Genomic DNA, 26,236 nt, shown 5'->3' on the forward strand with positions numbered 1-26,236 from the left:
CGTGACTTATTCACGATATAGCACTAGCCTCGAGTACCTTATTGCTTTTATAAAATGGTTACCACACAATACAAATATTAAAGCCAGAAATATGTATCAATGCAACTTTCATGTAGTAAACTTTTCATAAATGCCTTCCTTCCGCCGGGAAAAATAGTCCCTGACAGTAAATAGCAACAGAAGTTACATTTTCACGCCATTAGATGCCGGCAAAGACTGTCTTTATGAGTGTGTCAGTCAGTAGTGAAGACTTTTACATTGAAAAGACTGAATTGTTTTGAAAACGGAGCAAGACGCAACTGACGCTTTGACAAGCACTGTTAGTCACGGGAAAACAACTTAAATGTTAAAAGGACAAGATAATACATCGGACATTTAAACAGATGTTTTATTATGAACATAGGACTGACCTGAAGGAAAATGCTAAATCTGAATGCAGGTAATATACTCACTCACTCGATCTTTTGTCACAATACTTCTACATAATACAGTAAGCTTCAATGAACAATATCAAATGAGAACATACAGTTTACGTTGCTAAGGGTGTTGTGTAGTGATACACAGAACCGTTGCATGATGCAGTCATAGCCATGTTTTATCGTGAATAAAACACAGCTATTGACCAATCAGAATCAAGGACAGGAACTAACCGTTTTATAATCTTTATTATATATTCCTTTATATTTTGAATATTTTTAAAACTATATCTTTATGGTTATCATTATAGTTATCACCCTTGGTGTGAACGGGCCTTAAATGATAATGATAATGGACTGCATAAATCACAGTGGAGTATCTTTTCATAAATAAGGTCCAGTGCAAGATATTCAGCTTCTCGCAGAGTTTTTCCTGGGGAAATTCCAATTTCGAGAAGCACTACCACTCGACAAAAACAATCTGGCCTCTCCTGTGCTTTTCTATCAGGTACTATTGGCTGATAGTGATGAAAAGGATCTGTTTGTTTTTTTTTTTCTTTTGCTATCTGTCTAAGGAAATAAATCAAGTCCTGAGGCCACTTTTAAATTTTATACTGCTATTGCTGTGAGAGAGAACTTATTGAGTGTTCATAACTGCTGGAATTTTCCAACAGTGCTAACCTGCTGGAGCTCTACCATTGCTTTCTACTAATCACCAGCTTTAATCTGTTTGTGATTGAAATTTATGGTATGTTCCTAAAGGCCCACTGAAGAGTGTTGGAACGCGCAGCATTATTCAATGTGTTGACGTAATTTCAACTGAAACAGGAAGACAGGGCGATATATCGAACAGCCTCGCCCCTTTTTTTAAATAGCCAATAGCATTTCGTTTATGTTACAGCTGAGCCAGAACCGTTAGACTCTCTAAAACCTCTTTTTCCTTCTAATCTCTAACCATTTCTCCTCATAATGTCCTTTATATCACTTATATACAGCATTCTGTGCAGAATTCAAATGGGTCCGATACCTTTTGTGGTCTGTGCCAACTCGCGCATATGATCCGCTCTGTGCTCTCGTGTCTCTGGAATGCAGCAGATTGCTCGCGTTGCGGCGGTTCATGTGAAACTAACGCGAAAACGGACTTCATTCGCGTCAATGGAATGCCATTCACCATGTAGAAACTAGTAAATGTGTGAAGAAATGACCGATTTCAGCCGAGTCTTGTCTATAAGAGTGTAGGAGGTGGCGGGACTTCAGAATCTAGAGGGCATTTGATTGGACCGAAGATTCGACGAGAAACTGAAGTGTGATGTGATGTCATGAAAATCCATGATCCATTTTAGCGGAAGAGAGAGACTGTTATTTTTGAATGCTTATATCTTCTAAATGCGAATTTTGTCATTGTTTTGGAACACACCAGCTTATTCATAACCTTAAGGCTAACATATTCATGCTAAAAGCTAAAAATTTTTAATTATTTTGATTTCAGGGGGACTTTAAATTCGGTGTGAAACCGAAGTTGCCATATAGTTTTTTCTTCCATATTGTGATGTATATCCAAGTGAAACGGTTTTCCAACAATACACATTTTTAGGGCGGGGCTTGATTTTGTCCAATAGGAATTGATTATCATGTAATCAGGTAAACATGTTATCAGAGAAAAGAAGAGATGTCGTTGCAAGAGAAAGGGGAAATTATTTTGATTAAAGCTTACAAGGACACATGAATTAAAAACAAAAAAAAGATGTGTGCGGATAATTCATTTATAATAAATACTAAAAAAAATACTTCATGGTGACTTTAATATTAATGCTAACTTTTGACATTAAAAACACAAGAAATCCCCATGTTCAATTTCAACCCTTTTTCCTTTTTTTTCTGAGCTTCAACATTACATTGAGTATATCACTCTGAAGATTAATACATTCAGTGTCAGAGTTTGCTTCTTAGAGCTGCGTTTTAATGGAGTAGCCCATCATTAGCTCTGTTAAAGCAGCCACTGCTGAGTGAGGGGACTGTTAGGGCAGGGCAGACTGCTTTTTTAATGTCAACATCAATACCCTCGTAGTTGTTAGAAAGCCTATTTGGGTCGAAGATACACTTTCGAGCACATCATATGTGCCTAAATCCAAATCTTGAAAAACTGTGCCAGCAATTTCTGAGTTCTTAAACATTTTTTGATCATTGAAAAGGGGAAATTTCATCTAATAACTCAATTCGTGACTGTCTGTGTATACACAAAAGCCTTTGATTTTGTGCTGACTTTCATGTTCAATAAAGATTAGCTGTCTTCAGTGTACTTCACATTAGCATGCTTAACCCTCTGGTGCTGTGATGACACAAAAATGACCAATTTTTTTATGAAATGAATGTACTATATATATTTTTAGGGAATTTTATGGCTCTAAATTATATTTATTTAATAGTTTTGATCCATTTATTACACTTTTAACCACTTTTTGAGAATAGACCTGACCCAACTTAAAATGTCATAAATATTGAATACTTTGGAGCACTTACTGTAAGTTAAGTAAGTTAAGTTTGAGGCTTGAATGCTTTTGAGTACTTAAGAAGCACTTTAAAGCTGCAGTCCGTAAGTTTTGCCTCTTTGTCGCCATCTCTGTTTGAAACCTGCAACTGCAGTTATTTGTGCAATTATCATTTTTACGTGGATTGTGCATCGGCATGGCTCCTCAGCGCGGGTGAATCTAATTTTTGCTGTCAGTCACTGCACCGGTGTGGATACTGTACTTCGGAATCACAGATTCTACATCTTGGAAGTATGACCAAAATAAGAATTTTCACCAGAAAAAAGTCATCTGAACAAGTAATATATCTGCCACTTTTGTTCTGACCAACTGAGAAAAAAAAGCATTACAATAAACCGTGCTGCCAATGGTGATTAAATCAAACGATCGTTTATTAGCTAAGATCACGCCAAACCGTGCAAATTATTATTATTGGTATACTTAGTTCTCAAATTGTTAATGTTACCAGCATTGCATGACTATGTGTATTTAGTGTGTATTAGCATTACCTGTAGATTTCAATTTCTGTAGCCACTTCGCAGTCTGAAGTCTTTTGCTTTTGATTACAGGTGAATCTCCAGTTGTGATCTCCTGATGATTGTCATTTGGACCTTACTGGATTACAATCCACCATCAAAATGATAAGTTTAATTATTATAGCTGCTGTGAGAAAAAAATGATCCGCTACCAGTAGCATCCTCACATTCCATATAGCCTACATGCTGGGACTCCTTCTTTATGTAAACAAATGGTGACATGCTCAAATTTCCCGCGGAAACCTACCAGAACTACTCTATTTAGAAAACATTATTACAAGCGTTGTTAATCAGGCTAAGGTAAGGAGATAGTTTTGAACACTGGCTGATTATGTACTTGCTCAAAAATTTATTTTGGATCATTTTTAAACAAACAAACAAAAAAGTTATGGACTGCAGCTCAGGGCCGTGCACAGACCTTTTGAGGGGCATGTGCCGAAAATAAAAAAGGGCACAAGTATTTGCTATATATATATAGCAAATACTTAACATCGTAAACATTAACCATACTGTGTGACCATATATAATATGATTAAATGTTAATGAATTAAGTGTATCAGCAGATAGCCATCATAAATCAAATAAGAAATTTCTTAGAAATATATTTTACCTAGCTGACGAGGATCACTCGCTTTGTGTCAAAGTCAAATGCAATTATATGTGTGGAAATGTGCAATGTGCAAAAACATCATCACATTAGGCTACGTCATCATCAATAGGTTATGAGCGCTCAGTTTTTCCTGTTGTAAAATACGTTTGGCCAAAATCTCAATTTATAAAAGATGTAATGCTACTGTATGCACAGGCTATTTAAGGCTATTTGTATGCTATTGGCTATGACTAACTTAGATGGCAAATGCTAGCCCCCTCTCTCTCTCTCACCGCCGCCGGTCTCAGGCCTCAAATGCATAAAATATGAAACTTTATAGACATACTAGTGTTTCTTTCGTAAAGACAACGACTTGTAGCCTAATTATTCAAACAACAAGATATTTATTTACCGTTGCAAGACGTTCAGCTGCTCTGCTGTGGAACTTCAGTTCGCGGCACTCAGGGGGCGGAGTTAGGAGGTTTGACTGACAGTTTGAGCGGAACCAAAACGATTTTGTCACAAGCTCTTTTTAATACCTTTTATTAGGCTAAATATATTTGTAAATCAGTCAGACATGCTTAAAGGGTTACCAATAGCATTGATTTATTGAAGAAAATGAATAAATAAAATAAAACACCTCCAAAAAAAGGGCACTTCGGAGTGTAAGGACAAAAAGGGCATGTGATCTGCACAGGTTGAGCCCTACCTGTGCACGTGCCTGCTGCAGCTTGAAGTTTGGTCTCTTTTTAATGAAGACACTTGGCAGATTATTGCTGAAGTGAAAAAAAAAGAGAAAAAAAAAGCTTATGGAATTTCTTATTATGAAAAATGCATAAAAATACTATTTTTAATTTTTTTTTTTTCCAAAACATGTTTTACTCTAAAACTGTGAGAATATCAAAGCCATAAATCTAAACAAGTTGTGCTCCAAATGTGAGGTTGATATCTTTATTGATATTATTTAGTTTGCCTTTGGGCGCATTACCAAAGGTTTCCACTAGAAGAAATTCATCTCTCATTCATTTCCAGTGCGGTCAAACAATACAAGTGTGACTACTTTTTTCAGGACTATTTAACCTTTTCGAATCATGTCCATGTTTTTGTGTGTGTGATCACATAGCAAGTGCCAAAACCTTTACCAAGTTTCATACCATTCCAATAAAGTAAAAATTTCTAAAAAAAAAAATAAAAATAAAAAAGATGTAAAATTTTCCGGTCAAAAATGACCAAATAACAACCGAAGAGGTAAGGGAGACTGATGTTCTGACAATACATGGTTGATGAAATTATTGCATCAGGGAAAGGAATATGAATGCAAAGGCATATTTACAGTATAAAATCACTTCAGATGCTTATAACTTTGAAGAAGCATTTAATCAAATACGGCAATGAAAAAAAATCGAATTCTGTGTCTAATGGCACTTTCAAGTACTTTCTGGTATGAAATGGAGAAGAGGTTGCCAAAATATTGTGATGACAATGCAACTATTTTAGGCAACAAAAATGAGTCTGTCATTTATTGCATATAGCTTTGTTTATACTGTGCAGCAAGAATAGGACTTACCTGTATGCTTATCTATGATTTTCTGTCATAAATGAACTTTCAGTCATTATTTTAGTAATTGCCTTGTAATTTATGGATAATATATGTAGGCCTATTCTATCTGTAGAAAAATATGTAGAAAAATTGACAGTTTTCTATTTGTAGTTAAATTGAAATGTAATCTATACCAAAACTTTGTTTTCAAAGAATACATTTTTCTTATCCTATTTTAAGCAAGATTTTGACTTTTTTATGTGTTGGGTTTAGATAGATAGATAGATAGATAGATAGATAGATAGATAGATAGATAGATAGATAGATAGATAGATAGATAGATAGATAGATACCTATTTTACAGGGAAAAAAGACCTTATTAGTTTGGAAAATTATATTCATACTGTGGTTAAGGTTTTATCAGCGGTAAATATGGGCGATGTCTATTATTCGTTTCAAATATAATTTAATAAGGATTCATTATTCCACACACAATATTACTCTACGAACCATTCTCACGTGAAAAACAAACTCATGTTAACTAATAGCTTAACACTGCGCACATTCATTCACTGGAGAGAAAGCAGCACGAGTGATTCCTCCATATTTAGATCGCTTCAAGTTAATTGATGAATGAAGTTAACATTTTTAAAGCCAGATAAACTGAGTGATTTTTCCTGGAAGAGATTGGCTGTCTCACACGAGCCCGGTGTAAACCCTCGAATGAATTTATAGTGTCTGCATGCTTCGCTACTTCACTCCAATTGTCCGCAGGCTGCAGATGCTCTTCGCCAATCCAGCACTGCAGGTGCAGTTTATGCTGGAGGTGGTAATAGTAGTTCTGGCTAGACATCATTCTCTTTGCTTGTATTATTTCCTCACACAGAGGTTTTTTTTTTCTGCTTACCCCTCTTGATTTTGCTCTAGTGCTGCCGTGTGAGGTGTTGGATTCATTGGATCCCGCAGTCTGACCGGCTTTGCGGTGCCTCTTCAAGAACATCATCTACAGCATTATCTTTAGTGGAAATATGACGAACAGTTCCGTGTGCTGCCGCATCATGTTGACATAACTCTGCTAAAGAACTGAAAATAATGTATAGCCGAAGAGGAGCGATGATATGAATTAACTCTTTGATGTGAAGGGAATCTGGAACGGGATTTTCTACTGCATTTACTGCCGAGGAAACACTGGAATGAGGCTCCAAACACGTTTCTTGTCGCTGTGAGTTTTCTTGTTGAAGTTGGTTTTGCTCAACAATGGAAAAATGAATTGGAAAGGATATTCTGATAAGTGTTCCTTAGAGATGGATGGAAGATTTTCCAACCTTTTATGAATCTTTTCGTGGTGACTCTGGAAAGGTGGAGCGATCAGGAAAAGCTAATGACGGACCTATTAATCCATCAGAAGCACCAGAGGGGTTTAGAAACGTTTGGATGGAAATGTTTACATCTTTTTCTGGTTTTATACGAAACTACTAACGCATAGTTGTGGATCTCTGCTGGAATCTCCATTGTCATTGATTAATATAGTGAAATGAATTCAGGGCTGTTGACATGCTGTGATTTCTTTTTTCTTTTTGCAAATATCCATCTTTTCTTCTGAAAGTATTCCGCTCTAAATGGAATTAGTTGAGAAAGCCCTTTGTGAAAGGAATAGACATGGTACATGGGAACAGGTTCCTTCACGGTGAGTCCAGCTGCCGGTTAACTTCACTCTTCTCTCTGTTATATTTTACACAATGAGGTCTATCTGCATTTACCGGTGTGTCCTTTATTCCCTTGGGAACTTTGTGTATGATTGTAAACTGATTAAAATAATTTATTGTGCTTAGAATTAAAGTAAGTGATGCAACTGCATATGCATCATATAGCATTCAGTATATCATATTTTCTCACGTACATGTTGTTCCCTGCTGGGAAATTCAGCTTAAGCTGGTCACTAGCTGGTGCAAATTGGTTATTAGCTAGTCTATGCTGTGATTTGCTGGTCCATTAGCTGGTAAACCATTTTGGACCAGCAACAAACCAGCCAAAGTTGTTAGGCTGGTTTTTACTTGGTTCTTTGTAGCTGGTTTCTACAGCTAGCTTGCCCAAGATGCTCCTTACTGGTTATTAGCTAGTTGAAGTTAGCATAGCATCTAGGAACAGAAACAAAGTGGCTACCAGCTGGTCATACTAGTTTAAGGTGGTTGAGGTGGTTTGTAGATAGTCAACCAGTCAGCTAACATATTCCAAAACAGTTAGCTTAAGCTGAATTTATATATTTTTTGAATTTTATTGTAAAGATAGCCCCCTGAGATGTATCATCTCATTTTCAAGGGGGTCCCATATATATATATATATATATATATATATATATATATATATATATATATATATATATATATATACATATTGTTTCCCAAACTTACAGTACATACATAGCAAATTAATCAGTCTGAAAAATGAATGCAAAATAAAGATCTAAATAAATGAATGTAATTATTTATTTTGTATTTTGTTAAAAACCAATAGAAATAAGTGTACAAGTAACTTTTTCAAGGTATATGCCAAATTCCTTAGGGATAAGGCTTCAGATCTCTGATTTTCAAACATTCCTTAAAGTATTTCTGTCTGTTTTGTGATTTAGTGCAACATTAATATATGTGGGAACAACATCATTCAGTCCAGCTGTATGTTCATAATGAGTCCATATGATTCTATGCTGTTTTGATCTTAAATCTTTTGTCACAGTTGTTGCAGGTCTTCTCATGCTTGGGTTGTCTGGGGCAACAAAGAAGGAAGCAGGTAATGATGTTTTGTCACAGAATACCCACCCACTCGCCATCTCCATGTTTCCTGGCAATCTCTGACATTTGACTGCTCTCTCTCAGTGAAAAACAATTCAGGAGTACAGCCGGCAGGGCAGTGTGGAACCTGGGTGAAAGAACCAGAGGGAGGTCTTTTCACCTCACCCAATTACCCAAACAAATATCCCCCAGAGCGAGAATGCATCTACATCATTGAAGGTACAAAAATAAAAAGAACACCCTTGTTTGAATAGTAAATGCAGCTCACAAACAAATCTTTCACGTGACACTGTGATGGTGGGGGGTTTTGAACTGTTCAGTAATGCAGTGGCACTCACAGTGAAAGATGCAGGAGCAATCAGTTGATTGTTAATCCTATGCAGCGCCATTATGATACTAATAAACACTAGCGTTTCGTTTGCATTTATAACAGAAGGATCTATAGGGATCAACAATCTCTCAATATCTGAACATCAGTTACATTATCGCTATAAATTGAAAAGAAAAAAAAAATAGGATTGTCTGTCAGTCACATCCATTGGACTGTATGCTGCAGTGCTGCTGCTAGCTGATAATCAAATTGCAATAAGAAGCTAGTAGCAATTGTCTTGCAATCTGATGGTTTATATGTGATAATCTTTTACTGTCATAATAAGATTACAAATGTTATGAGATCTGTTATCTCTAACTGTTAAAACCATGTGGTCTTCAATTTTTTGGAGCTAATTTCTCTTAATTATGTATATATATTCCCAGTCTTCATTCCTTATGACTGTGAAGTTACTGTGGTTTGTCTACCAGTAGCAATAAATGCATGTGGTTGCAATCCATGCACCTTTGATCTCAGAAACTTGCTTTGCGTACTAATAATGGCAGACATACCCAACCCAATCTCATAAGAAAATGTAACAATTTAACGAGGTTGCAATTTCTTGTGAATTTGTATGGTGTGATTCGTACGCAAACGTACACATTTTTAGAAATAACGCAAGCAATAAAGGGTTAGTTCACCCAAAAATGAGAATTCTGTCATTAATTACTCACCCTCATGTCGTTCCACACCAGTAAGACCTTCGTTCTTCTTCGGAACACAAATTAAGATATTTTTTAATGAAATCCAATGGCTCAGTGAGGCCTCCATTGACAGCAAGATAATTAACACTTTCAATGCCCAGAAAGATACTAAAGACATATTTAAAACAGTTCATGTGACTACAGTGGTTCAACCTTAATGTTATGAAGTAACGAGAATACTTTTTGCATGCCAAAACAAGACTTTATTCAACATGTCAACAAGTGATGGGCGATTTCAAAACACTGCTTCATGAAGCTTCGAAGCTTTACGAATCTTTTGTTTCAAATCAGTGGTTAGGAATGTGTATCAAACTGCCAAAGTCACTTGAACCATTGAAATTTGAAACCCTTATGATGCAACGAAGCCTCGTTTACTGAAGTCACGTGACTTTGGCAGTTTAATACACGCTCCGAACAACTGATTCGAAACAAAAGATTCGTAAAGCTTCATGAAGCAGTCCCATCACTAGATATTGTTGAATAAAGTCTTGTTTTGGCATGCAAAAAGTATTCTCGTTGCTTCATAACATTAAGGTTGAACCACTGTAGTCACATGAACTGTTTAAATATGTCTTTAGTATCTTTCTGGGCATTGAAAGTGTTAATTATCTTGCTGTCAATGGAGGCCTCACTGATTTTATCAAAAATATCTTAACTTGTGTTCTGAAGATGAACTAAAGTCTTACGGGTGTGAAATGACATGAGGGTGAGTAATTAATGACAGAATTTAAATTTTTGGTTGAACTAACCCTTTAAGTTCCACCCTAAACCTAACTATTAGAGTGGCATAAGCAGTGCAAAAAGGCATGAATTAGATTGTACAAATTCATAAGAATTAGCCACCAATTTGCCAAAACGTAATATAGTTATGTATTGCCAAGAGAGTATGTTGGATATATGACATCATCTATCATAAATTACAGCTGTCAGTCTTCATGAATTTTTTTCCCCTTTGCAGCTCCCCCGAGACAATGCATTGATCTTTTCTTTGATGAAAAGTATTCAATAGAGCCTTCATGGGAATGTAAATTTGACCATATTGAAGTCCGGGACGGGCCCTTTGGCTTTTCTCCAATAATTGGACGCTACTGCGGCCAGCAAAGCCCTCCATATATCAGATCGAGCGGCCGCTACCTATGGATAAAATTTGTTGCGGATGGTGAATTGGAAGCCATGGGATTTTCTGCGAGCTACAATTTCACAGCAGGTACATATGTTTTATGCTTCTTTATGCAGCGTCAGTAATGTTTACGATTGTGAAAGATTGATTAATTATCACACCAGTGAGTTTTTGGCTTTGCTTGATGGTCTTTAAGAGTTCTGGGACCGGTTTGGAGTATCCTCAGTAACCTCGGGTTATTGTGATCCCCTGCATGTCGACTTGAATTCCTGATGCAATCAGTAACTATACTCTTCAAAATCCAAGCCGCTGATTCATATAGCAATTATTGTGGGTCCATGTTGGTTCTGTCAATGATCCTAATCTGCAATTGATTTTATTAGTCATTCTATTGCAATAAAGAAGAGCCTGTATGTTCTAATTCATCTAAACCTTTTTAAATTGTTTACCTTGATCAGTTCTTAGTACCACAATGAATGCTGACAGTCCTTCCCAGGACCTGCTTCAGATGTTAAAAATTGCCAATAAGATGCTAAGTGGTAACAACTACATCATTCCGCATATAATTGATTTCACATACCCTCAAAGGAATCCTTTGAAAATATGTAGCACATTGCAAAATGGTTGATTTTTATCAGACGTCTCATTCTCAGGGTGTTACATTTCACTGCTTTCTGATCATTTGCTTTGATTTAAAATTGAATCTCTGAAGTGAGCGGCAAGTAATACTGTACCTGAGTTCAAGTGAGAAATGTTTGCGTAAATGGTGTGCAAATTGAACAGTGATAGATATTGTGCGAAGAATGCTAAAAGCAATATTTGAATAAAGCTGCAACTAAAGTTGTAAATGCTGAAGAATTTCAGAGCGGTCGAGCTTTAAGGGCCTTGCAGATGAATTACACAGCTGTGGCACTGGGTGCAAGAGAAAGTAGCACACAATTGAAGGCAGCACTGATTTAGAGTCGTATCTGAGAAATGAGTTATGAGCCGAGGATTTTTTTTTTCCATCCTTTTGTGAATAAGGAGGAAATTCCTTCGCCAAGTTTGGAGAAACTGTTCAGCGTGAATGGATTCATGCTCTCGCTTCGCAACTTGCCAGGGAAGAAACACAGCTTCCTCTAGTCTTGATAAGCAATATCAGTGGCATATAATTTACATAATTAAGGAGATAAAAGTCCCTGAATTCACTTCCCTTGATGTTCCCCCAAAAAAGTGGAGAGTGCATCTGCTCTGCTGCAGCCAATGGTAACACATGCTAATGCAGAAGGTACAACAGATGAATGAAAAGCAGGGAATGGGGAAGGATTGAAACTGCATGTATTCAACTTCCGTAGTATTTTTCACATTTTATCACTACAGAAAGGAACATTACTGTATTTAGCTCAAAATTTATGCTTCCTATTATCACAAAAATACCACTCAATCAAATATGTATCAGTCTGCCGTATGAGAGAGGAGGAATTTAGTCTACTGTTTTTTCATCATGCTTTTTATGGGCTCTGGTAGCGCAACTTCTGAAATTCCCTGTATCAGACCTCATTAAGACTGCACTTGCTTGCTTCATATCATATCAGTCAAAGTGCAGCTGACTTACAGATCTGTTCTTCAGACTTTTTTTTTTTTTAGTGTAGAGCTATGTGATCAACTTGAAATGGAATCAGTTTAAATGTGTGATTCGAGGCCTGGACAAGTCAGTATAAATAAGGTTTGGAAACCGTGAATCATTGTTTAAAAATTACTGGAATACCTAATTGTGACCCTGGACCACAAAGCCAGTTATAAGGGTCAATTTTTTGAAACTGAGATTTATATATCATCTGTTGATGTATGGTTTGTTAGGATAGGACAATACTTGGCCGAGATACAACTATTTGAAAATCTGGAATCTGAGGGTGCAAAAAAAATCGAAATATTGAGAAACTCACCTTTAAAGTTAGATTTACGGTAGGAAATTTACATGGAACATATTTACTTAATATCCTAATGATTTTTGGCATAAAAGAAAAATCGATTGATGTATTGTTGGCTATTGCTACAAATATACCCATGCGACTTATGACTGGTTTTGTGGTCCAGTGTCACAAATGTTTCCATGACAATTGTTGCCGTTAACAGTTCTCACACATTCTTGTGGACAAAATACTGTACTAAACCAAACTAAATACTGTTCCTGGCGTCAGATAATATCAGTGCAGAACCTTTAGTGTGACCAGTGAAGTCCTGAGTTAATGCTGGTTCTTTTCAATTAAAAACATACAGCGTCACCAATGAAGTCCACTTTTGATGTGAATGATGTTAAATGGATAGTTCACCCAAAAATGAAAATTTGATGTTTATCTGCTTACCCCCAGCGCATCCAAGATGAAGGTGTCTTTGTTTCTTCAGTAGAACACAAATGATGATTTTTAACTGCAACCGCTGCCGTCTGTTCTGGTATAATGCAAGTCAATGGGAACTTGGACTATAAGAGATCGCGCTCTGATCGAGCTCTGACAGCGGCAGTGATGTCTCACGCATATACTTCAATGAGTGTGAGACATCACTACCGCTGTCAGAGCGCGATCAGACCAAACGAATCGAGTGATGAATGCCGTTGGACATAGTGGTGTATTAGAGGTAAAAAATGATATAAATACTGTTCGGTTTCTCGCACAAACCGATCGTTTCGTGTCTTAAGACATCAGTGTGTCGCCACGAGCCGCAGGGTTTAATTTGGATTTGTCTGTCGTGTTTTATTTACTCTTATAGTCCAAGTTCCTGCTGACTTGCATTATACCACTGACAGACGGCAGCGGTTGCAGTTAAAAATCATCATTTGTGTTCTACTGAAGAAACAAAGACACCTACATCTTGGATGCTCTGGGGGTAAGCAGATAAACACCAAATTTTCATTTTTGGGTGAACTATCCCTTTAATGACTCTTATGAGCTGGCTGGTTAGTAGATCAAAATAGTGAATTGGTTCCATATTGGATCAAAAACAAACAGTGTGACGACCGCAGTCTGATTCTTAAGAGAATGACACTTATGACCCAATTCTTTTTTTAGTGAATAAAAAAAATAAAGCTTGACCAATGTATTCTGACTGATCTGACTCACTTACTGAACAGCAAAACATCAAAGGCTAATACAGTATGTTGTTCATAAGGCAAGACACTACTTGCATCTGTTGTTTGTTTTTTTAATGCATCTGTCAATTTTGAGATTTTGAGCTTTTTGGCTTTTCACAAAGTGTTTTTTTCAGACTAGTGGAAAGAAAACAACCAAAATACAGCTTTAATCTTTTATCTTTTATAGCACTTGCCTCTGTAGATGTCAATTTCAGTACATATCTGCCTTTAAAGGCTGTTTAAAGCACTTACATACACCAAACCTTACATTTTTATTCCTATCTATATTCTGAAGGTTTTTACAAAGGGGTTTGTTCATATTTAATTTGACTGATTTTATACATTTTATTCCTTAAAAAAAAAAAAAAAAGATTTTTGTTCTAGAAATTTATGCATTAGTGCATCCTTAATTAGATAATGCTGTATTTGCATATTTAAACATAACATTTCAGAAAACTTGTATTGCAAAAAAAAAAAAAAAAAAGTATGTTGATATCTATTAGTTTTTGTTTTTTTGTACCCTGGGGTGTCTTGCCTAAAGGGATAGACCACCTGAAAATGAAAATTCAGTCATTATTTGCTCACACTGGTGTTGTTCTAATGCCATATTTTTCTTTATTTTTCAAGGAGAAATTAAAAAAAAAAAAAAAAAAAAAAAAAACAGTCCTGCTCACGCTTGTCTATATAATGGCAGTCAATAGGAACTAGATTCAAGCTTTAAAGAAAAAGTTGCAAAATATCACTGACACACAAGCGCACCGTTTTGCACACACTCTTATTTGAGGTAAATATCTTGTTCCAGTTGACGCAACAACAAAGCGAGTTCTTGCATTCACATCTGTGAACTGTCATTCCAACTGTCATCGGAGTTCCGGTCCAGAGATATTCACCTCAGAGAAGAAAGCACATGTATATTTTCAATTTTTCTAGGCGCTGTGTTTTGTGTACTGTTTTGATTCAGCTTAATTTTTGTAAATGGTACACTTGTGTGCTTTTCTTGGGTGCTTTGCTTTTCTATCATGAACATGCACAGCAGACCAATGGTCAAGATTTATGCTAAATAATAATTAAAATTTCTCTTTTTTTTCTTTTTTTTCCCATACACCCGGTCATATGCACTCAGAATAATTGGAAAATACAGCTCAAGTCATATAGAATCATTCTGTGATACGTTTGCATCTTTTTCCCTATCATACACCCTCAGAATACTTGGAAAATACAGCACGAGTTATATTGAATCATTTGCATCTTCTTCTTCAAAGCTCGAAGCTGGTTCCTATTCACTGCCATTATATTGATGAGTGCGAGCAGGACATTTTTATTTTTTTATTTTATCCTTTTGCAGTCTGTAAAAGAAACCATTAGAACAACACCAGGATGAGTAAATAATGGCTACATTTTTATTTTGGGGTGAACTTATCCCGCATAACCTGATATTGCTGAGTTCAACATGTTCCTGGGTCAACATTTTTGTTGATCCTGGAACAACATTAAAATCAACCAATCAGATTTGAGGGACAAGTTTACAGATTTAGGCTTAAAATCATGAATTGAGCTTCTACATCAGTGTTATTCATCTATCATTTCCCTCTAATTTTTGGGATAACTTATGGGTAGGGTTAGGTTTAGGGCTAGGAATAGGGTTAAGACTAAATTTTCAGACTAGAATGTTGTTCCAGGATCAACAAAATATGTTGACCCAGGAACGCATCTAACTCAGCAATATCAGGACGTGCAACTATCCCTTCTCAAAAGAATCGTTAATGTTACCAGACTCACTTAGAAGAATTGCAAACCTAAATTCCTCATGATTTATATCCCTAATTAAAACTAATAATGCCTTCGAAAAGTCAATTACATAATGAACTCAGATTGAAAGCAATTAAATGTCTCTCTAAAATGATAAGGAAAAATTATTGGTCAGAAGGTGCTGTAAGACCGCTGTAAATCTTGAACCTGGGCAACAAGCATCCAGTTGTATGTAGGATATTCGAACATCACATGGTTTTAATGCTTGAGTTTCACAGTTTGGTTATAAAGTAATTAAAGGTGTTTTTACTCAAGGTTAGTTTCATCTGAAATTGCAGATGCATGGTATAATCCATTGCTGGATGGCTCAGTGATTTAAGAAGTAGAATGATGTTCACACTGTGTGTAATTACTTCCTGATATCGTGTGAAAATAAAAATTGTGTGCAGTCGCTCACAGCATTCAGATGCAATTATCATGCAGACGTTGTATGAGTTCATTCCAGCAGTCAGATCTTGCTGTCTGCTGAAAGACTGTGCATTGTGATGTCACTTCCTCTCATAACCCTACTATATACCTAACTGGATTAAGCAGTAAAAGCAGGACACTTTGTGGTAGAGCTGCACGATTAATCATATCGTGCAATCGATGTCAAGCTTGTGCGATTATATGACGCAAAATGCTGCGATTTTATGAAATAAAATATTAAGTTAATAAATAAATAAAAAAATAAAAAATACATGTGTGGACACAACAACCCATTATCTGAGAGCTGTTTGCCCATTTTATACACCGCTAATAAAAAGAAGACCAGTCAGTTTCAGTTTAGGCAGTGGCATGTGTGGCGCGCACGGTCATGACTTTTCCAGTGTGCAGCGCAGAGAACGGGTAAAGATGGATGCGGAGCAAACGGTCACTGAACTGGTGGCAAGAAAAAACGCTACCTCTGTTATATGGCGATATTTTGGCTATAAGATTAGAAACCCAGATTAGTAGTGGTTGAAGAGGAAACGGGATTTAATTCGGTATCGCACGCAGCGCTGTTATCGGTGCGCACATGACGCACATACATACAAGGCTGGCGCGCACAGAGAGAGAGAGAGAGAGAGAGAGAGAGAGAGCTCGCGAACTCCAAATTGATTTCTCTTTCGCGTCCTCAGTGCACTTGGATGGTCACATACACGCATTATGTCAGTCAAAATACCCCTCTCAGCAAGTATTCATGTAAACACATTCAGTTATGTCTTAATTGAACGAGGTGAGAATTCGGATGTATATCTGTCCGATGTGTGCGTGCATGGGGTCTTACTCTTAAAGTGACAGCAACCTATAAATACCTGCTGTTGTCTGTCATGTAAATCAAACAACAAAACACAGCTTTAACAAATATTAATCTATATTGAATTTATACAATGAACAGTGTCATTTTACATTTAATTATTACATTTCTGTGCATGAAAATTAATACTACAGTTAGACCTTATACTTTATTTGTAACTTTATGTAGTATTTATCTATGCTTGTTGTAATTGGTGTACAGTATTTGTTCTTTTTACAGTCTGTTCACTTGCCTTTAATAATGTATTATTTAGGCTAGCAGTTTATGCTATGGTATCAGAATAGTTTAAGTGGGCTAAGTAATAAATGCAAAGTTAAGTTACCCCCATCCAATTTTTTTTTTTTTTTTGTGCTGATCCGAAAAATGATCCGATCTGTGACGTCATAACCGTGATGTGATCCGAACCATGAGTTTTGTGATCCGTTGAACCACTACAGATTAGTAAAGAAACAAATATCTTACATGGGATTATAACAAGTTTGCAGTAATGCAAAGATGTTATTTAATTTCATAAAAATATTTTAATTTGAAAACGTTGTGCATTTGTTTGCTGTTGTTGCTAGTTTGAGTTGAGAAATACACATTTCAGCATTATCAGTAATCTGTGTGTGTATTTTCATTGAGAACCAAGCAAGATGACTCATGATACTATTTGTTTATTATATCGCTATCGCAAATCGCAATCGCAATATTGACCTCAATAATCGCAATATGACATTTTCCCCAAATCGTGCAGCCCTACTTTGTGGTTGTTTCATTTGTCTCTTTGCTTCCCTTTGTCCATCCGTCTCTCCTTCTCACTATCTAGAAAACTCACACGCTCATTCTCCTGAGTCTCACTTTCTTGTCTTCTGGGCTTTACTGACCTTATTACCCCTCCTCTTTTCCAAGAGATAAAGCTGTGTTACCAGACAAGATCTGGCTGGGTTAAATAACAGGGAGAGCTGTTCCCCTCATGTGTCTTTCCCCAGGCCACTAGCTGTTTGAAGCCTTTGTCCCAGCTGTAAACAGACGCAGCAGTAATAAGAAAAACAAGATGGACTAAAAAGCATTTCAGGGACCGCTTTTTTGATCCAGTGGCCATTTAATAACCTTGTTTGGGGAAGCCTCATGTGGCCTTTTCCTCTTTTCATTTTCAATAGCTTTGTCGAATGCAAGGGAAAGGAATTGGAGTTGAATGCAGGAGCTGAGAGCGGTCCCTTAGATCCAAATGTCGAAACACAGTCAGGACCAATTAAGAAATATAGCTCTGTGCCTTCTGATGTTTTGTGTTGTATGTTTTTTGCTGTCACATAATACGGTGACCTGATGGATATTAAAGGCATAGTTCGCCCAAAAATGAAATTCGGTCATTTACTCACTCACAGTGTTGCTATTGTTAACAAATACTAGAAGTATAAAAATTTTGTTAATTGAAATATGGCTGAAATAAAATAAAATATAAATATTGGATGAAAAATTTAAGCTTAAATGGAAATAAGAAACCTTGGCAAAAATATACATAAAATAAATGAAAGCTAAATGGAAAAATCTTCAAAATATCTGTTTGGAGCTAGGGATGTGCGAGACAAGTCGACTAGTCAACTAAACGTTGCTGCTAGTCAACATTGGACCTACTTTTAATAAATGTGTAGGTTAATGTTAAGTTAATGCTTAAAGGGATAATTCACCCAAAAATGAAAATTTGATGTTTATCTGCTTACCCCCAGGGCATCCAAGATGTAGGTGACTTTGTTTCATCAGTAGAACACAAATGATGATTTTTAACTCCAACCGTTGCGGTCTGTCAGTCATATAATGCGTGTCAATGGGAACTTCGTCTATAAGAGTAAAAAAAACATGCACAGACAAATCCAAATTGAACCCTGCGGCTCGTGACGACACATTGATGTCTGTGTCCACTATGACTACTATGTCCAACTGCCCTCCACATCAGGTTGGTGAGGTCAGAAAACACGTTCTGATGACGGAAGTGATCTCTCGCGCTTTGCTTCAATGAGTGCAAGAGATCACTTCCGTTGTCGGAGCGCGTTCAGACCTCACTAGCCGGATGTGCAGGGCAGTTGGACATAGTGGTGTTTAAGAGGTAAAAAATTATGTAAATACTGTTCGTTTTCTCACAAAAAACTGATTGTTTCGTGTCTTAGGACATCAGTGTGTCATCATTATCCGCAGGGTTCAATTTGGATTTGTCTGTGCATGTTTTTTTTACTCTTATTATGCATTATACGACTGACAGACCACAATGGTTGGAGTTAAAAATCATAATTTGTGTTCTACTGAAGAAACAAAGTCACCTACATCTTGGATGCCCTGGGGGTAAGCAGATAAACATCAAATTTTCATTTTTGGGTGAACTATTCCTTTAATTTGAATGTACAATGATCATAATGCAAGGCAAGTACATCGCATATATAAATACATCATGCATATTTTTCAGTGGCATTCATTCAAATGGATGGCATGTACAGACTTTCTTGACTGTCCTCTGAGGATTTGTTAGACTAGTCAAATTTCTGTTTAAACATTAATGTAATTAGTAATGGTGCATATATGTGACACTGGACCACAAAACCAGTCATAAGGGTCAATTTTTTGAAATTGAGATTTATAAATATCATCTGAAAGCTGAATAATTAAGCTTTCCATTGATGTATGGTTTGTTAGGGACAATATTTGACCAAGATACAACTGTTTAAAATCTGGAATCTGAGGGTGCAAAAAAAAAAAAGATCAAAATCAAAATAATAAAAAATTGTCCAAATGAAGTCCTTAGCAATGCATTTCCATTCACAAAAATAAATTTTTGATATATTTATGGTGGGAAATTCACTAAATATCTTCATGGAACATGATCTTTATTTAATATCATAATGATTTTTGGCATAAAAGAAAAATCGCTAATTTTGACCCATACAATGTATTGTTGGCTATTGCTACAAATATACCCATGTGACTTATGACTAGTTTTGTGGTCCAAAGTCACATATTTGGAACAGCATGAAAATGAATAAATTACAAAAATTTCATTTTTGAGTGAACTATCCCTTTAAAGAGGTAATTTATGGGGATATTTTGGTTTGGGAGGAACAAGTTAGATTATAATACCTGGACAAAGCCTTTGTTTTGGAATGGAGGGGCTGTGATACCAAAAAGCTGTTTTACATTAGGGCTTTGTTCAAATTGAGTGTAAACAACCCTTTTCCAAGAGATTGATTGGACATTTGGCCTTCTGTAGATATCCACCATTATCAGTGCATAAAATCCAGGATTTGACACAAATTATGATTGCAGATCCCGGTCATTATTATCGCCTCTGCTCTAACAAGACCCGATTGCCCTGCTGCTGGTGTGGCTTGATTTTCACTGCACTGAGGCGTTACATGAGCCCTGAAGTCATAAACAGCTAATTTTAACTTCCAAAGCGCAACTGTTGACAGATATACAGCCAAATACAAGACCAGTAATTAACAGGTCTCGCAACCATCACAGCATGCTCACTAATAAAATAAAAAACATTCAAAACTGATCAAAAATGCCATGCATGTATTCCAGCAGAGACATTCGTTAATTACTGGTCTTATTTGGCCGTGTACAGTGTATAGTGGTGGTGATTTTTCAGCTATTCTTTCTGCAGGATATATATCGATACACCAAGTAGGTGGTGACAAGTGACTGTTTTTATAAAAGAATCACGAAATCATTAATTTAAATGATTTGTTCAATCCACTGATTCATTCAAGAATGAAACAAGCATGTGTATTTATTCATGAGTCATTGAATCATTCACTTAGCCAGTTGGTTCGAAAACACATATTCATTCGGAAAATAAAAACAATACTGTTGTGTGTTTCTCTGAGATGCAACAACAATCTGATTGTTTGGAATTGTTTTCACTGACAGAGCAAAAACAGACTGGCATTATGTGTCTAAAATAAAGTAAGTTATATTAACTTCTTGTTTATTGAACTGTGTATAAAAGCAATAACACACTCACAGTCACACTGTTGATCTGAAACTTTCAGTTTGTTGAAATATTAAAATTGAACTTTTAACAAGAATCAAAGAAATATATATTTTTCATGACCTCTTTAGTACAAGTGTCTCATGTCTGTATTTTAATCTTTCATATAATTGCATTTGCTATGCTGTGCATGTTGTTGTATACTCACTCAAATATGATTAGCATTCACAGCACTCATAACTGCATGCTTCTTGGTCATAACAAATAATATTCAACTCTATTTGCACATGTAGAGGATGTAGCAAAACCAGAAATAACTAATCCCAAGTCCAATAATTCTGATAAGGCCATGATGTAGTGGAGATATTTAATCTTCTAATTTGTGGACTCGAGATCGTATTGAATTTAAATCATTCTAACGACATCTGAGATTAGAAAAGGGAGCTGGATATATGGCTCCTCTGTGCACAAGGACTGCACTGTATTATTGGATATAGCGTGATGGATTCAAACCGAAAAATTGAAAATTGAACTCATGGAATGAACTTTGGGGACATTCAGGTGGCCACATTTCACCACCATCTACCTTATTTTCTCAGGCCCGATAAAGTGTTGGAATGGACAAGTCCTCTGTGCAATCGACATTTCAGGCTCTGGAAGGTTGAATAGATTTACTGAAGTCCTTGACATAGCAAAATTTCATCTTGAGGAACAATAATCAGTCATTATTATTTCAAGATGGTTCACATCCTCCCCTCTATTAAAGTTAAGTGTAGGGAATGGTAATTAGCCGAGAAACTAAACAAATGAAGGCAGAGTAACAAATTAATGTAGATTTTGCATTACTGGTAATAGCTGAAGGAAGGTAAACAAGTATCTGTTCTAATTGTGCACAACTTTTATAGCATGCCTCAATAATGTCCCAGAATTGCAGAAAACTTGTACAAATGTTTTGTGTAGACGTAGAACATGTGAATTGTGCACTTTAATATGACAGCATTTATTACCCATTATGATGTCTTGGAAGCTTGGGGTGGAAAATTGCATGCTTTGTGTTTCGCTTTAGATGTTGCAATGATGAAAAATCAGAGAGAGGCACACGTAATGCTGCTCCCTTTAGAAAATGGATTCTGCTCTGGGTGGTTGAGTATAAGGGGGGAAAAAACATGGGTTTTCCACTGTGAAAGAACCTAAAGTCAGCGCAGCATAAATTTCTTTTGAGGAGTGCAAACACAGTGAGGAATCTGAATGAGAAAATCTTGTAGATGAAATCATGTATCTTTGAAAACATCACCCTGAACAATAAAAAAGCACTTTGGCTGTGCTTTGATGATCTTGGCCTGCTCATGTGTGCGTATGAATATCTATAAATGTATTCTAAAGAACTTGGATACAGCTTTTATATGATGAGTGTTTTTAAATTAGTTTTGATATTTTGGATGGGCATAAAGTCAATGTTAGAGTGATACAACTGTTCTAATATCATAATGAGGAAAAAAATAATTAAAAATAAAATGACTGAAGAGGCCATTGCATTAAGTTGTTTAGCATGATATTTTATTTCTTTGCAAAAAAAATATTTTAACAAAAATGCTTCACTGCTTATTAATATTTAAAACATTTTTGTCCACCAAATCAGTCCCTCATGACTTTGTGTGAAGGTAATTAAGTCTCCAAAAATATTGCATAAATATCAAATAATTTGACCTTTTTATGGCAAGGTGAGGTTAGTTCAAGTTGAAAAGTCTTGTGGCTAGACTCCCCAAAAATGTAATAATATTTGTAAAATTACTTTTGTATCTTAAAGGGGACCTATTATTCCCCCTTTTACAAGATGTAAAATAAGTCTCTGATGTCCCCACCCCAGAGTGTGTATGTGAAGTTTTAGCTCAAAATACCCCACAGATAATTTTTTGGCATGTTAAAATTGCCACTTTTTGGGGGTAAGCAAAAACGCCCCATTTCAGTGTGAGCCCTTCAAATGAAAATGGGCTGCTGCGCTCTGCCTAAGAGGGCGGAGCTTCAAGAGCTCATTCTCCGGTGTCAGGATTCAGTCAGGATGTGCTATAACGTCAGAAACTGCTAATATATGCTGCATGGAGATAGAACAAGTAGTTTAGTTAATTACGGTTATAACTTATATTGTCTTGTTTTTATCCACTATATTAGTACAAGCTAGTTTACCGATGAGTTTTATAACATTTATTGTACTTCACACAAAATGTGACACATCTGTTTTCACTGTAAAATCACTGTAAGAGCTTAACCAAACACAGTGCAAGTGTGCATTAAAATATTATCCATAAACTCTCTCTCTCTCTTCCTTGCATTATCATCAACATACACAGTGAAATACACAGAAACGTCTCGGTTACAAAGGTAACCCTCGTTCCCTGAAGGAGGGAACGGAGACGTACGTCGGACAGACCGACGAATAGGAATCTCGCTAGAGAGGCCAATCTACTTCGAGTGTAACTAAAACGAGCCAATGCACATTGGCATGCAATCATATGCATCAGCTGCTCGCCTCGCAGCGCAGGTATATAATGAGCAGCAGGTGCGTTGCATCTTCAGGTTTTCGCTGAGGAGCCGAACCGGATAGGCGGCAGCATCAGCGGGGTACAGCGACTGTGGCGACGGGACGTACGTCTCCGTTCCCTCCTTCAGGGAACGAGGGTTACCTTTGTAACCGAGACGTTCCCATTCAGTCGGTCACGTTCGACGTACGTCGGACAGACCGACGAATAGGAATCCCTACCAAAGCGCCACAGGAGCTGCCCCCTTCCAGCGCTCTGTTGTAAGCCACCTGAACCCCCTTGCCTGAGGATGGTGGGACAGGGCTAACACACAGAGAGGGTCGATCACTGCTGTTCCCCAAAACCCCTTCAGTGAGACTATTGGATAACGCTGGGAAGCGTACCCTTTCGCTGGGAAAGGAACGCTGCGGAAGCCACATCCTTCCCCGAAGGAGTTATGTGGAGAAGTACATATGGACTAACCCTGTAGGGCTGTGCTACATATGGAAGAGCTGGGGTGACTCCAACCCGATGAAGGGTAGGTTCTCCCAGAGGGAAAGACACGGGCTTCGTTTAGGAGCAACCGTGGAACCAACCATATGGGATCCCCGTAGGGTCACACATATGGAACCCAGCCTAAACCCGGTTCTCAAGGATACAACGGAATATAGGCCTGGCGCCAGACGCTCCGCCACGTCGGCTGCCGAAGGGATATCGGAGGACTCGACAGGGTCTGCCTTGTAGGGACTCTCTGGAGAAAAGAAGCGCATGTAGCGCAGCAAGCTGACACTAAGCCGGGGCCTCTCCGTGCCTCTGACCTGTGGCGAGAACACGGGAGGAGACCGGCTCGACACGAAGGCTATAGTATCTAGCGAACGTGTTAGGTGTCGCCCAGCCCGCAGCTCTACAAATGTCTGTCAGCGAGGCGCCACGAGCCAGCGCCCAGGAGGATGCGACACCTCTCGTGGAGTGAGCATACAACCTGAGCGGGCAGGGCACGCCCTGAGCTTGGTAAGCCAGGGCGATGGCATCCACTATCCAGTGGGCCATCCTCTGCTTGGAGACAGCCTTTCCCTTCTGCTGGCCTCCGTAACAGACAAAGAGCTGGTCTGAGGTCCTGAAGCTTCGAGTTCTGTCTATGTACAGTCGCAAGGCGCGAACTGGACAGAGCAAAGCCAGGGCTGGGTCTGCCTCCTCCGAGGGCAGCGCTTGCAGGCTCACCACCTGATCCCTGAAGGGAGTGGTAGGAACCTTGGGCACATAGCCAGGCAGGGGTCTCAGTACCACGTGGCTGTCACCCGGCCCGAACTCAAGGCACGATTCGTCGACCGAAAATGACTGCAGGTCCCCTACCCTCTTGATGGAGGCCAATGCCACCAGCAGCAAAGTCTTCATAGACAGAATCTTTAAGTCTGCTGACAGCAAAGGCTCAAAGGGAGCAATCTGAAGTGCTCTCAGCACCAGAGCGAGGTCCCAAGAGGGTATGGAGGGGGGACGAGGAGGATTTAACCGTCTCGCTCCCCTAAGGAACCTGATGACCAGGTCGTGCTGACCAACAGATTTGCCATCTATGTGGTCGTGGTAAGCGGAGATAGCAGCAGTATGGACTTTGAGGGTGGAGGGGGACAGCCTACGCTCCAACCCTTGCTGCAAGAAGGAAAGCACGACTCCAATCGAGCATCTTCGGGGGTCTTCTCGGCAAGAAGAGCACCACTCGACGAACAGGTTCCACTTCGAGGCGTAAGCACGTCTCGTAGACAGTGCACGTGCCGAAGTGATGGTGTTAAGTACCTCAGGGGGTAAGTCACCTAGAACCTCCGCGTCCCGTCCAGGGACCAGACATGGAGTTTCCAGAGGTCTGGACGCGGGTGCCAAAGAGTGCCCCATCTCTGAGAAGAAGGTCCTTCCTCAGAGGAATGGGCCAGGGAGGGCTGTCGCAAGGAGTGAAAGTTCTAGGAACCAGGTCTGGTTGGGCCAATAGGGCGCAACTAAGAGGACCTGCTCCTTGTCCTCCCTGACTTAGCACAGGGTCTGTGCAAGTAGGCTCACTGGGGGAAACGCATATTTGCGAAGGCCCCAGGGCCAGCTGAGTGCCAGTGCGTCTGTCCCGAGTGTTCCCTCGGACAGGGGGTAAAACAACTGGCAGAGGGAGGTTTCCGGTGAGGCAAACAGGTCTACCTGAGCCTCTCCAAACTCTCTCCAGATCAGCTGGACCACCTGGGGGTGGAGTCACCACTCTCCTGGCAGCTCAGCTCGTGATAGCTCGTCGGCCACATGGCTGAGCACACCAGGGACAAGAATGGCACGAAGCGACCTCAGATGCTTCTGACTCCAGAGGAGGAGATGGCGGGCGAGTTGCAACATGTGACGGGAGCGTAGACCACCTTGACGGTTGATGTACGCAACGGTCGCAGTGTTGTCCGTATGGACTAGTACATGCTTGCCCCGTAGCGGCCCTTTGAGGCGGCTCAGAGCAAAACGTACTGCTAGCAACTCGAGGCAATTGATGTGCCAATGCAGATGGGGTCCCGTCCAAACCCCTGACACTGCATGCCCGTTGTACGTGGCACCCCAGCCGGTGGCAGAAGCAACTGTGAATACCACAGCATGCCGGGACACTTGTTCTAGGGGCACTCCTGCCCGGAGAAACAAAGGGTCCGACCACGGACTGAAGGCTTGGCGGCACTCCTGAGTGATTGGCACCCGGAACGTGCCACGTTGCCACGCCCATCTCGGGACTCGGCCGTGAAGCCAGTGTTGAAGCAGTCTCATATGAAGCAGACCGAGCGGGGTTACTGCCGCCGCGGCCGCCATATGCCCCAGGAGCCTCTGAAAGAATTTCAGTGGGACCGCTGTCCTGCCATTGAACGTATTCAGGCAGTTCAACACCGACTGAGCACGTTCCTCTGTGAGGCGTGCTAACTGTTCGACCGAATCCAGCTCCATACCGAGAAAAGAGATCCACTG

General features: G+C 38.7%; 1 protein-coding gene across 4 annotated transcripts in view; it reads left to right on the forward strand.

Annotated features, from left to right (window-relative positions):
• The first annotated feature begins 5,974 nt into the window (after positions 1-5,974).
• Positions 5,975-26,236, forward strand: part of neto1l (neuropilin (NRP) and tolloid (TLL)-like 1, like) — a 116,155-nt gene continuing 95,893 nt past the window's right edge. For 3 of the 4 annotated variants that reach the window (XM_048174688.1, XM_048174690.1, XM_048174691.1), the window contains exons 1-4: positions 5,975-7,296; positions 8,343-8,396; positions 8,483-8,617; positions 10,431-10,679. In XM_048174688.1, the coding sequence (XP_048030645.1) occupies positions 7,269-7,296; positions 8,343-8,396; positions 8,483-8,617; positions 10,431-10,679 (466 nt within the window). In that variant the 5' untranslated portion in view covers positions 5,975-7,268. The remainder of the gene's footprint in view (positions 7,297-8,342; positions 8,397-8,482; positions 8,618-10,430; positions 10,680-26,236) is intronic. The other variant, XM_048174689.1, reaches the window with a different exon arrangement.

Source organism: Megalobrama amblycephala, linkage group LG22, assembly GCF_018812025.1.
Source record: "Megalobrama amblycephala isolate DHTTF-2021 linkage group LG22, ASM1881202v1, whole genome shotgun sequence".
Classification (NCBI taxonomy): domain Eukaryota; kingdom Metazoa; phylum Chordata; class Actinopteri; order Cypriniformes; family Xenocyprididae; genus Megalobrama; species Megalobrama amblycephala.